The sequence below is a fragment of the Cajanus cajan genome, chromosome 4, assembly GCF_000230855.2.
Source record: "Cajanus cajan strain Asha chromosome 4, NIPB_CcT2T_4, whole genome shotgun sequence".
Taxonomy (NCBI): Eukaryota; Viridiplantae; Streptophyta; class Magnoliopsida; order Fabales; family Fabaceae; genus Cajanus; species Cajanus cajan.
The window spans coordinates 9,269,752-9,283,327 of NC_138520.1; the positions used below are offsets into that span (position 1 = coordinate 9,269,752).

Consider the following 13,576-nt stretch of genomic DNA (forward strand, 5'->3'; position numbering starts at 1 on the left):
GAATATGATAAACACGAGTTTTTCTTGCCCAAATCGGGGCGGGTTCGGACGGGTACCCACGGGGCGGGTTAGATTGCCATGTCTACCCGTTGTCGATCTTTTTCCCCCCACCAACTACCCAGTTGAACCTGAACTCGTAGAAAAGCTAATAACCACCACCAAAGCCGAAGTTGAACCTGAAGAGAAACCCGCAAGCATCAAAGATGCAAAGAAGGCCTTTGAAGACAAAATTTCCAAATCGATTTCCTTCAAGGAGGAGACCAATGTGGTTGTCGACCTCCCCCGCCCCGCCGCAACCATAATTGTAGTCACAAGACCACCCTTCCCACTCCACTGCTCGCACTCCCTCGACCTCACCTCCAACAACTTTGCCTCCCCTTTCTTACTCTCTTGTGCCATCTTTGCTCTCCTCCGCTCACTACCTCATCATCACATACTCACACAAGACCATCATTTCCACTCCACCTCCAACACTGTCGCACACCTTCTCCATAATTGCATCTCTCTCACTGAAATCCAATCAGATCAAGCCCACAAAGCCCTAACCCGCTTCCCTAAATCCACCTTGCTTGCATTGGGTTCTATAGTGGCAACAACGATCGACAAGTGGCAACTTCTAAAAACAGGGTTTTTTATAGTAATTTTAAATAATTTATATAAAATAATAAATAAAAATTGTTATTATTCACTTATCCATTGGTGGACAATATGATAAGCTTGTCCACCGTAGTCAATGCCTAGTAAAATGGCATGGGTCTTTAACTTCTATTCCTTTTTTTTTCTTTTACTTTTGAATATGTTGTTAAAGTCTTACTCTTTAAGTTTCTCACACGAATTAGTAAGCATAAGGAAGAAAAAGAAGTAAAAAAAGTGTTTGACATAGGAAAGTGCAAGGGATAAATTTGGAAGAAGTAAAATTTTTCAAAAGTTAAAATTAAATAATATTTTATTATTATTTTTAAGTTGGACAATATTTTGGAATGTATATTTAGATGCCGAAGCATTTTTCATTAAATAAACTATATCTTTAACTTATACCACTAAGAATGATAAGTAAACTTGTATTCTTAGGTAATACGCGAAGTCGCTCTGACTTTGACGAAAAATACCTAATTTGATTGAATACAAATACATTTTTTTTAGAATTTACTTGACATTTATATAATTTTTATTCTATTTTAAATTTATTTTAAATAAAATTTAAATAATATAATTTTATAATTGTTATTCTCTGTTAAAAAATCTATTTATTTTTATATTTTTTTTATAAAAAAGATACTCAATTAGTTTTTGAACGAGTATAGGTATACCCGATATCCAACGAAAACAAAAATGAAGATGAAAATTTTATACTCACCAAGTATAGAAATGAGAACAGGTAAAAGATATGAAAATGAGGATATTGACACTTGTACAGTTGTACTCGTCCCGTTGTCTTCCCTATGTAGCACTTCTACATAAAAAAAAAAAAAAAAAAAAAAACTTATGAAACAACCCTAGTTTAAATGATTAAATAAATTTAATTTAGTTAATTGTGGTTACAATTTTTAAATTAACTTTTAGAAGGTGGTCAATTAAATTTTTCAAAAAAATAATAACAGATGACAAAAAGAAATACTTCTATTAATTTTTAATATATTTTAAAATGTTAAAGTTCATACTTAAAACATAGATAGTCGAGATATATACTTTAAAAATCACAGTTTAATCCTAAAACTTAAATTTGAGTTCTAGTTCAACATTCCGGCTAGAAAAACTGAGTATGAAAACAACTGTTTTAATGCATCACTTATTTATGAAATTTCTCAAGCTAGTCCCTCAACATGATATAAAGCAAGATCACCTCAACAAAGATAAATACTTGATGTCAAAACTCTGTTACAGGTGTAAATAAAAGGTTTGAGTGGTAGTGTTTTCCATCATCTTCGTTATCCTTTTCTATATTTGCCAACATTTTAACTTCACATTGAAGAATGAAACAAATGGATAATAATATCACTACTCTTCAGCTGCCTTCATTTTCGTTTTTAATAGGATCTGAGCTCACAGTTGGAAGATTTCTTCGGTACTGCTTAGATGACAATCTCCTTTCCAGTGGCGTTTTCCTCTTGCTTACAACAAATCTGTTCACCCCTTTGCGCATAGGCATTATTGAAGGAAAATCTTCATCTGGAATCTGACTGAGCTCAGAAATATCCTTAATCTGCGCCACGCGACGGAACCACCTCTCCGCCTTTGCCTCCTCTGACATGTCCAAAGGATCTGGTTCCTTCACAGCTGACCCCTCCAAACTCTGTCCTGACCATTCTGCTCTAACACTCTGGTTCTCAGAAGCTGGACTTGGGGTTGAACTCCCTGTCAAATTCGGAACATGATCTTGACTGAAACTCTGCCTTGAATTTCCACCAGTTGTTGCCCTATACATAGCACCAACATCATTGTTATTTGAGCTCTGCTCAGAAGATTTTGGACCTTGTTCAGGTCTAGCTCTAGCACCATCTGAGATCTCTGGAGGCTTCTCTGCCATTTCAGATATGGAAGATGTATCATCATTGGAAGTATCCGCTGAATCTGCAGCTCCTTCTGTCTGCTGCTTGTCCTTTTTGGCAAAGTAATCTGGGGGGAAGGGAACAAAGGGGACAAAGTTGGTTTTGCCGGATTGCTCCATGGCCGCGCGTCTCTTATATGCTGGTGTTGTCAAAGAACGATCCTTTTTCTTGCTAACAACAAATCGATTTTCTCCTTTACGCATAGGCATTATTTCAGGGAATTCCTCATCAGATATTGCACTTGTTATATCTGGAAAATCATTCAGCTCAGAAACCTTTCTAAACCACCTCTCAGATTTTTCTGCTTGCTCTTTCTCCTTATCCTCTATGATGCTTTGGCTTGTAGAATTATTATAAAGCTGTGAACTGTCTCCAGAACTAGCATATCTAACATCAGTGTCGAATACCACCTTTTTCCTTTCCTCTGCTAGAAAGTTCTCGGACTTTTGCGCAAGTGCGTCTGCAGACAATGGAATGGGAGGAACAGTACTAGTGTTGTTACTAGCAAATGAAGGCAGGCTGTCTCCACTGGTATTTTGTTCAGCAAAAGTGTTCTTATTGTCAGATTGAGGAAAGCCAGCTGAACGACCTAGAATGTCATCCAGTGTGTCATGGGACTTGATTGGTTCCCCAGCTTTAAAATCCTCAATCCCGGGATTGTCATTATTGGACAAGTTTCTCTTGTATTGAGCATTAGCCAACCTCCTCTCCAATGGAGTTTTCCTTGTGCTTACAACAAATCTATTTACCCCTTTCCTCAATGGCATTATTTCAGGAAAATCTTCATCTGCTATCACACTGTTAATATCAGCACCGCTGTCTAGTTGAGAAACCTTGCTAAACCAACGCTGTGCCTTTTCTTCATTAGCAGCTAACCTCACATTGACATCTGAAGTATTAGGATTGTTTCCATTTTCGTACCCCATATTTGACATGGTATCAGTGGCACCCAAAGATATTTGTCCAGGTCGCTTGCAATCACACCTTAAGCAAGTCATATTCCTCCCATAGTTGTAGAAATCACACCTTCATAATGAAAATCCTGTTAATTGGATGTAATCTACATCAAAGGTTACGGGGAAAAACCCGGGAGGATGATACTTACTGAGGACATTCCCATTCACCTCCAGCCAGTTGTCTTTTCGGCCTTGCTTCCTCACACTCAAGACATTTGACGTTTCTTGCAAAATTCATGAAATTACACCTGCTCAATATTAAACAGTGTGCAGAGTTATCAGAATGTAGTATAATACTTGAGGAAATAAAATTAATTATAACAGTTGCTCCTCATTCTCTCCATGGTTTTCCGGAATTACACAAAGTAACAGTTGATAGTTCATTGGGACTCAGTTAAAATTAAAAGTAATAAAAAGTACCTTGGGCAAACCCAATCACCCCTCTTCATTTCAATTTTTTGTCCAGGAGGCTTTGTCTCTCCAAATCTGCCAGCCATTTGATTTTGTACTGAAGCAAAAGAGTTAGGACCAGGTGCACTATAACTCAGCTTGAAAAGTTCACCGAATAGATTTCTGACAGATGATTCAACAAGTTCTCTTTTATTGAGACTGTTCCCTTCTGAAGAGACAAATGGGTTACTTGCATAACTCAGCAGAAACTTCATTAGATCAACTGTATTTGCTCTATCAGCGTCCTGTAAAGAACATATCAAGCATAACTAGATCAGCAACTGTTTCAACGCACTTGTCAAAATTAGAAATCAAGTGTTAAGACATGAAAGAAGACAAGTTCCATTCCGTACATACAATACGCATGTACTGTCTCATTTATTTTGGAATAAATTGAAACAATTAGCCTTTGCATAAGTTCAGGATTTCAGTCAATCTCCACATTTATTTTGACCCATAGGAGATACGCATTTAAGAAAAGGTTATGAAATTGCATTTTAGTTTACCAATATGCTACTTACACAGTAATGATGTTTACTAAATGTACCAATACTAGGATATTAAAAGAAGCAGTAACTCAATTTGAATAAAGTATTTATCTTTTTGAGCACAGATTACCCAATTTTATTAGGGAAAGAAAAGCCAACAGAGCCCAACATAAAAAACTAGGTGCTTCATATCAATCATTGCACGACACCTCTTCATGAATCCAGACATATTGCATATAACAATTAAAACATACAAAGTGGCAAATGTAATAGTTAACAAAAATAACAATGAGAGTGGGAAAAACAAGTTTAACTATGATGTATACCATTAATTTTCTAGATAACAGGGAGGCGGATTTCCATCTTTATTTTTTGCTCCGAAAGTTCAAAAAACATCTTTATCCACTTCAAATCAAATAGTTGCCAAACAAACTATTAAAATTCTAGGGTTACAATAAAGTAACTACAAAATAAAATAAATTAAAAAAAAATTCCGCATACTTTCTCAAGAATTTTGTTCCTTCTCTCCCATGAAGTCTTATCTTGACATCTCTCTCTCTCTCTCTCTCACACACACACACACAAGATTTTCTAGTAGGACAAAAGTTAGGTACAGTGTTATAAATATTGTTGGTGCTACTCTCCGATCAGAATTGGAGTTTCACCTAGATAATATGCATAATTAAATATTACATTAAATATAAATACATATTACCGAAGTAAAACTTCAATTCTGATGGGAGAACAACTAAGCAAGGCAACAATATAGGTAATGCATCCAAGTCTTATCCTTCCTAGTATATACAGAAGAAGCGAGCAACAAAAGCAGAAAAGAACAACTGCTGAAAGATGCTAAAAGCCCACTCTGGTGGGGATTACAATTTTCATACAAAACAAGGAAGTGAAAATAAACGACATGAAGGTTTGAAACCAAAAAATAATTGACAAGAGCAAGAGGAAACACAATTAGGAAGGTGTTTAGAGAAAACTAACATTGGCATGAGCGTCGGAGAGAAAGGACCTCATCTTCCTGACGGAATCCTCAGCGTCGCGGAAGAGAAAGGGGGAGCCATGCTCAACGACAGCCGCAATGTCTCTCACAGAAAGCAACCTATAAGAAGCCAATTCAATCCAATCCAATCCAATCCAATTCAATTCAAATTCAGAAAGGAATCGAACGAAGCCGAATTGAAATCGAGAAGAGAGAAACCTGAGAAGGTTAGGTCGGTCGCGGGCGAAGGCCAAGCAGGCGGCGGCGTCGTGGAGGAAGGAGTGGGGGAGGTTGGCGGCGGCTTCGACGAAGGCGTGGTCGGGGAGGGAGGGGAGGTAGCCGGCGGAGGAGATGTGGGAGAGGAATGAGGACCACTCGGGCCAGGCGGAGGAGTGAGAGGCTTTGAGTTTGAGTGGGAGAGAGGGAGAGGATGAGAAGGAGAAGGAAGGGAGGCGCAGGGAATGGGAGTGGGAAGGGAAGAGGAAGAGGTTGCGGCGGTGGTGGTGGTGGCGGCGGAGAAGAGGGATGGGAGCGCCGAGGAGGAAGAGGAACCTTGGGGCAACGCCACCCATTTTCGACCTCAGCGGAGTGCTGCAAATGTAATTTCATTATAATATACTAATATACGGGAAGAAAATCTCAAAATCATGTTTTAAAATTTTAATTTACGGAATTATGATTATTCTTTCTCCAATTCATTCTTGACATTAGACATGTAAATGTAATAGGGAACATGAAATGAACTTCAATGTTCCTTTTCACTTTAAGTTGTTTCATGCCTTAGATGCATTTTTTGATCGAATCCAAATCAATTTAAAAAAACATTGTATGTATGTGTTTTTTTTATCTCTTAAATTTAAGATATATACTATTTTTCTCTTTTAAATTTAAAATGTGTTTTTAATCTTTAAAATATTAAAAATATTATTTTAATCCTCTCGATTTGTTATTATTAATTATAATATTAATGATTAAAATAAATTTAAAATTTTAAAAAATAAATTTTAAATTTAAGATATTAAAATAATAATCTTATAGTATTTTTAGAGGCTAAAAACTCAAATTTTAAATTTAAAGTACTAAAAATATATAAACTTCAAATTTTTTGGAAAACTATTTTTTTTTTTACATTTTTTTTTAAGGTTTTGACTTTTGAGATGAATAATTTGTTTCCAAAACTTTACATACTTTTAGTTGGAATAAGAGGTGAGTATGATCTAATCCAACATGTTAATTCAACTTAACTCAAGGTTGATTTAGATAGGTATAAACTTTGGAATTAGATCGATGCATTTTTAGAATAAGTTTGTATTACATTTTGAATTATCTAACCTAATTTGATATATAATATTCATTTATAAAGTATAATTTTTTTTAATTATTGTGTATTAATATAAAAATTTAGTAATACATTTTATAACATGATATTATATGTGTAATACAATTATTTAAAAAAATATATATTATAAATTATACCTTAATTTAAGTTTTTACTTGTTTTATTTTATAAATTAATTATACATAATGTTAAAATCAATACAGTATAACAAAATTGAATCAACTCGATCTTATTCATATATTTTTTTATCTTGATTGGGTCAGGTTTAGAATTTAGGAAATGGTTCCAACAAAATTTTTGATTGGATTTGAATAAGGATAAGTTCGACCCAACCCAATTCATGTTCATCGCTAATAAGAACTATCTATCACTTATTGATATTTACAATACTTAAATTATAGCATGTGTGTATATATAGAGAGGGAAAAGATTCATTTACTCCAAGAGTAAGTCTTGATTGACTTACTTTACTCAATAACTTATATTCTATATCAAATTTTAATTATTTGACCATTAAATTATTATTTTTACATAAATCAAGTATACAAATTTTAAACACAGACACCCATACACATAATAATTCTATTATGAGCCATTAGATGTTTAGTATAACTCAGACTAAAATATTGTTTACCTTGTTTTTAAATACAATAAATCTGCAATTCTTATTTTGCTTTATATTGTTATTCTTTATTTTTTATCCACTTACATAAACTAATTACCCTTTTTCACTATATTTATTTTTTATATTTTTTCTTTGTTTGAAAAAGTTCTTATGTAAATTTTATTTATTTTCTTATATTAAGAATGGATCACTAGTACTACCGATAATTGGTGAGACCAAAATAAAGTGAAAAGAATCAATGAGTTTAAATAATACTCCAATCTCAAATATTAAAAAAAATTAGTTAAGAAAGTTAGCATTTAAATTTATCGATCTTATTTTATTATATTTTTTATATTACCTTTAATCAAAACTTGATATTAAAAATAAAAAAGATCATTAAAAATAAAACATCAATTAAATGAAAAGTATTTTTTTGAGATAAAGATGAAATTAGTTGAAATTTACATTTATTTGAGACCAAAACATATTTTTGCCTATATTTGATTTCAGAAGGACTACACCTCACCGTAGTTTAAGTTCTTTGTTACCCAACTTACACAAACGTTAACTAATTGAGCAATGCGTAACAACGATTAAATTGGGTAAATAAAAAATACTAAAAAGTAGTATGTGGAAAACCAAATTAAGTAAAGAGCAACACATGTCCAACGAGAACATTATTTTCATCAGCAGTAAATACAATAGAATAGAATACACAACAAATAAATATCAAAATCCAAACTAGTTTAGTCTATATTTCCATTTCCATTTTGAGTCACAAAATTTTGTCTACCAATCCATACTCGGGAGCCAAAATCAATTCTCCAATGTGAAACCAACCAAGTGAACATTTATCTCATATCACGCAAGTTATTTTAAACCAGTCACGCACTTTATGATAGAAATAGTATAACTGATACAGTGAAGGTGCCAAGTGTGGGGGAAAAAATAATAAATAAAAAACTTCACGTGCATGCTAACGCCAATGGCTCATCATCATTAATTTACCTTCTAAAATAAAAAATCACGATTAGGGAGCACCTTCTCCACAGCTTAGGAAAGTACAATAGGTTTGCCACATAACTGCTCCAATTCACCTTCCAAAATTTTATATAAGTTTGCTTTGTTCCGCCTATAAATCCAAGCTTTAGTATCCCGATCCCAATCAAACCTTGATGGACCACTGCATAAGAGATGGAGTCATTAGGACAAGTCCAAGTGATCATTCATTATACCCATGTCAGCCTATGTTCTGATATTGAATGCCATCTAAGTTATGTAGGTTAATTAGACAAATGGAAGAAATGGCAAGATATATATGTGAAGAGGATCAAATTGCAATCCACTATAACCAAAACTTCAGTTAAAGCCTTGGAATAAAGGCCTCTAAATTAACACAGCTACGATCAATAAATGAACCGACATACAACACAGCATATATCCCCCACAATACCAGTAAAACAATTTAAACAAAGAAATTAAACTTATAGCAAGCAGAATAAAATTAAGTTCAACCAATAAGTCTATATGCACAAGGCTTTAAATGCACCATTGTTAACACCTCACTTAAAGATACATATTTTATCAAACGATACTGTTTTCGACACCATTTGGATGCTTACCACTAAATATTCACTTTTCTCCTGTTCATTCTCATGCATAAAGATACAAAAGAAGTATATGTATTTGGCTGTGGTAAAACTTATTCACAAGTGATCGATTATATGGACCTGGATGTCGGAGATTATAACTAAAACCAAAAGATTCTAGCTTAAAAATTAACCATATATAGGCACATAACCCACGGACAAGATCTAATACCTTACTGGAGAAGACAGCCAGAGTTGTCTATTTGGTGTTTGTTTGTTCAAAACATAGGTGCCAAGATCGCCAAGTTTTACAGTCAATACATCATTCTGAAACGGAAAGTCATGTCAAAACAAGCAATACACCCCGTGCTTGGAAGCCACTTCTTAATATTAATAGGAAGAAATTAATTAAAATCTTAAAAGAAGCAATAATTGGTGAGTTTCATTTAAACAAATGATAGCTATCAAGATAAAAATGTGATTATTCAAAATAAGCAATACAAAACATATGATGTTTTCATGCTCATATTCTAAAATACAAAAAAGTTGTAGGATATTTTTTTGTTGACAAGTAATTGTTGTTAACAATCCTTTATAACTTGTTCTCTCACCCCATAGTCTATGTCAAATCCATCAACTTCAACTGAGTCTCCATAGTCCTGCCATGCAACAAACAAAACAAAATAAATACCCAACATAGCTTAAATTTCAAATAACATGAACTGAATGCCTTGTGACTGTCAACTTTCCAGCACGTCTAAGACTCTTCCAATGAAATCCATTTGATTTTAAGCATATTTTACCAAGCTTGTATACTTGTCAAACATTGCAGGTGGCTGTTTAGTGCTAAATTAAGAGCAAAATTTGTGGGGGATGTCAAGACTTGTGATTGCAAAATTACAAATATAAGTTCGTGCAAAACACAAAGCAATACTAGAGATACCTCTAATTTCTCTTGTAGGCTATGTATTGTGGAATCAGCCAGTCTGTGGAATTCACCCTCCTGTAGTAGAGAACTGCATTCACATTAATCGTTAGCAAAATCACTTCCACCTGCTTAAAAAAATGAAACATAACAATTCCAACCAATATTGGAATCTTACAACCAGAGGAATTAGCATATGTGACTGACACTTGAATTCTGAGAAATATTCTTCAAGAACACAAATCCCACTGTCAAGCCCCAACCCAGCTCAAGAAATGCTTTGGATTTTAAAATTAATAGTTTTGAAAAGCAAACCATAATTAAAATTTGAAAGCTCAAAAGAGAAAACCATTTAAAAAACAGCTAAAACAGTCAAGTTCAACTTTAACAGTTTCCAAGAATCAAATAAAACATAATTGATGAAAACAAGAAGGCACATGTCATACCTGTAATCAATAGTCAAGGGACCTTGAGAGTCATCAAGATTAGAACTGCGAGAGCAGATATTTCTAGAAGAAGATGAGAGAGGAGGAAGGACGGCATTCTCCTTGTAGAGAGACAAGAATTGTGAAGCTTTCACTGAATAGAACGGGGCTGCATGAATGGAAGAAAAGGGTGGTGACAGTTGCAAAAACCTGAAGAGCCTTCTCTGCAAAAGAAGCTTTGAGGCCATAGCTTTTGTCACCTCAGCTGCAAATGTGAAAAATAAAACTTATGAGTTGTCACAAAATAAATAATGAACTAACAATTATTAAATATTAATTTTGTCATATTGATCAATATATTTAAAAGAAAAACACAACCAAGGAAATACAGCAATTGAACAAATGAATTAGGCATGGAAATGGGACATGTTTCACCCTCTCTTAGGGTGTGCATGGATCAGTTTAGCATAAAATCAAATCAAATCTAAATGTAAACCAGTTATGTAAATAGAATATATAAACCAAACCATTTTTCCTTCTAAAAACAGAAAAATCAGTTTGATTTGGTCAAACCAGTTTTTAATACTTGTTTAGGCCAAAACCAATTTTAAAAACTGGTTTTTAAAATCATTTTTGCAAAAATCCAATTTCTACAAGCAACTTTTTAAAACTTGTTTTGAGTACAAAATCTATTATTGAAAATCCAATTTGCATTTACATGCCTTCTATATGCACTTTTTAGCTAAAAAAAATTGAAAGGCTTGAAGTGCGTGTTGTTGAATCACACAAAAGATCTGTGGCTGTAACTGAATAAACTGGAACAGAATAATCATACATAAAGTAAGCACACCAAAAAAGGACAGCAAAATATCATGAGAAATATTTTATCTGAATTGTGACCAATATTAATAGAACATATGAATATGTCATTTTCTGCTCCAAAAAAGGTGTAAATTTGTGCAATTGCATCTTCTCCCCCATTTTTTAGGACAAGGCAATGCTCCTCTTCCAAATTGCAGCAGTCATAGGAATTTTTGCATTTGATATAAGAGCTAGTTAAGTCAAAGATAATCAAAATTACTTTTCGCTACATGTTGCTAAAGTAGGCAGATAAAAAATAAGTAAAAGAACAGAACTTTCATACTATCAAAGTAGCTCAACCGCAATCATTTAAGATAGGTCTTGCAGAATCTTGGAAAGATAGGTTTCAAGAAAGTAGCTATTCTTTTGTACTAATGGGGATCATTTTCCTTTCAATATGCATCTCCCATATTCCAGATTACATCTACAGGGTCAGATTCGCAATAGGAAATACCATGGTAATGAGCCAATTACATCATTCATTCTATGCGAAAAGGATACCAATGTAAAAAGCAATGGTAAAGAAATTACAAGCAATAATCACAGCAATAAAGTACAGTAAGGTACCCTCTTGTCAACATAGTCAGCTCTGATTCTAGCCTGAACTCTGGTAAGGATCAGAAGGCAACAAGGGAGATCTACTGTTTCAGGTTTCTTCAATCTACTAGCAATGAGAGATTCACAAATGGGCTTGCAACTGCAAAAAGTCTGTTTGGTTATCTTAAACATAGGTGGCTCTGCCAAAATGACTACACTAAATTAAAACACTTCATAATTTAAAAGAATTTCCACTTCTTTTGGCAACTCAGACTAGAGTAGAGATCACTTTTTTGTCTTATAGAAAACTAGTATTTTAAAATCAAATTTACTAAATTGGAAAGGAAGACCAATTAGTCTTCAAATACAGAGAAAACTTGCACCCAGACAATAGCTTGCTATATGGAACAGGTTATGCCTTATGAAGAATTGTAAATCTCAAAACTTTTTATTTTGCAAATTTTGAGATTAAGAAAAATTCACTCATGGAACACAATTTCATATCATATCACATGATTTGATTGCTCTATCTATAATAAATCATATATTATGTGTATCATATGCCTAATCTTTCTTTGGTGAGACTCGTCAAATAGTAACTTCAAAATTTTTATTGGTTCATATTGAGATTGTCGAAATTAGATCAACCTACAAGTTTACAACAGACTGACAGAGCAACTCAGCATCTACAATTACTAGTTTACAACAGGGCAATTAACAACCAACAATTACATCAGAGCAATTAATTAGGGCATTTAGAATTTTAGATTAGGATTAATCAAATTAGTGAAAATGTGAAATTACTAACCTGAGAGTCACAATTGTGAAACACCAAACGCGGACTAGCAGCAAAGAGAAAGACGACGTCTGTAAGTTGTAACTAACAGCAGTGTGCGGACGGAACAGCGGCGGCGGAGTGCGGAGGCCTTACGACTGCGGAGGGGTTCACGACTTCACCCCAATTCGCCGCGAAAGGCACAGTGCACAAGATGACACTTCAAAGTTTTTTGTTTTTTGTTTTTAAATCAACGACGTCGTTTTGTGGGTTTTGGAAAAACCTAGTTTAGTTCACACGTGTTCTATCTATGAATTACGATACTTGGCTCAAGTGTGTTCTAACTCTATCTAAATATAGTTTATTGTCGTTTGATTTTTACAAATTTTTAATCAGTTTTTAATTTTTTAATATATATTTTTTTATTAATTCTAATTAGTCTGCTGGTTGATATCGATAAATAAATAAAAATAGTAATTATGATAATTAAAAAATAAATTAAAGATGTTTTAAATTAAGATAATTAGTTTATATTTAGATATATAATTTAATTAAATAATATATTTATTATTTTATATAATTAAAGTAATTACATATAAAAAAAATTATAATGTTTTTTTTACTATATTATGAATAATATTTTGTATTGGTTTTAATGTTGTTCTTACTTTTAATTTATTTTTGACACTGTATTTTATAAAAAAAATATTATAATTTACTTAAACATATATATATATATATATATATATATATATATCATAATTTTAATGTTATTTTTGTATTTTGATTCATTAATTTTGATGATAGTAAATCACAAATAATGATTTACCTTCAAAGACAAAAATAATATATTAAAAACAAATTATATGTCTCTAAATAAATTATATATGTTGAAAAAATAATAATTTTAAAATTAAATTAATAAAATTAAAAACAAAAATAATATTAAATTAAAAATTGTTGTTGATGATATGTTAATATTAAAAAACTATATATGTATATATAAGTAAATTATATGTAATTAATTATCTTATTTATATAAAATAATAAATTCATTACTTGATTAAATAAGACACCTAAATAT

The 13,576-nt window shown here is 32.7% G+C and overlaps 2 protein-coding genes across 4 annotated transcripts; both read right to left on the reverse strand.

Annotated features, from left to right (window-relative positions):
* Nucleotides 1–1,844: 1,844 nt before the first annotated feature.
* VAR3 (zinc finger (Ran-binding) family protein) lies at nt 1,845–6,043 on the reverse strand. Its single transcript, XM_020363856.3, has 5 exons — nt 5,654–6,043; nt 5,437–5,554; nt 3,926–4,200; nt 3,655–3,753; nt 1,845–3,575 (listed from the first exon to the last, which is right to left on the reverse strand). Exons 1-5 carry the CDS (start codon nt 6,004–6,006, stop codon nt 2,006–2,008), a joined length of 2,415 nt encoding a protein of 804 aa, XP_020219445.1. The 5' UTR covers nt 6,007–6,043; the 3' UTR covers nt 1,845–2,005.
* Nucleotides 6,044–8,028: 1,985 nt separating this feature from the next.
* FH (frataxin-like protein) lies at nt 8,029–12,723 on the reverse strand. 3 transcript variants are annotated; one of them, XM_020363453.3, is made up of 7 exons: nt 12,526–12,722; nt 11,748–11,888; nt 10,341–10,584; nt 9,913–9,985; nt 9,581–9,628; nt 9,202–9,296; nt 8,029–8,563 (listed from the first exon to the last, which is right to left on the reverse strand). In XM_020363453.3, exons 3-7 carry the CDS (start codon nt 10,565–10,567, stop codon nt 8,434–8,436), a joined length of 573 nt encoding a protein of 190 aa, XP_020219042.1. In that variant the 5' UTR covers nt 10,568–10,584; nt 11,748–11,888; nt 12,526–12,722; the 3' UTR covers nt 8,029–8,433. The 3 variants fall into 3 exon arrangements, with proteins under 3 accessions (XP_020219042.1, XP_020219041.1, XP_020219043.1); XM_020363452.3 differs by having other exon boundaries at nt 11,748–11,877; nt 12,526–12,721; XM_020363454.3 differs by lacking the exon at nt 11,748–11,888 and having other exon boundaries at nt 12,526–12,723.
* Nucleotides 12,724–13,576: the final 853 nt, after the last annotated feature.

What these genes read in the sequence shown, in the direction of transcription:
- VAR3 (XM_020363856.3), bottom strand. Translation starts at nt 6,006, where the DNA reads ATGGGTGGCGTTGCCCCAAGGTTCCTCTTCCTCCTCGGCGCTCCCATC. An exon ending in GACCGACCTAACCTTCTCAG is followed by an intron (nt 5,555 to 5,653) that starts GTTTCTCTCTTC and finishes GGCTTCTTATAG; the next exon opens with GTTGCTTTCTGTGAGAGACA. An exon ending in GGTGAATGGGAATGTCCTCA is followed by an intron (nt 3,576 to 3,654) that starts GTAAGTATCATC and finishes TTCATTATGAAG; the next exon opens with GTGTGATTTCTACAACTATG.
- FH (XM_020363454.3), bottom strand. Translation starts at nt 10,567, where the DNA reads ATGGCCTCAAAGCTTCTTTTGCAGAGAAGGCTCTTCAGGTTTTTGCAA. An exon ending in GATTTGACATAGACTATGGG is followed by an intron (nt 9,297 to 9,580) that starts GTGAGAGAACAA and finishes TTTCCGTTTCAG; the next exon opens with AATGATGTATTGACTGTAAA. An exon ending in TGGCTGTCTTCTCCAGTAAG is followed by an intron (nt 8,564 to 9,201) that starts GTATTAGATCTT and finishes TCTCTTATGCAG; the next exon opens with TGGTCCATCAAGGTTTGATT.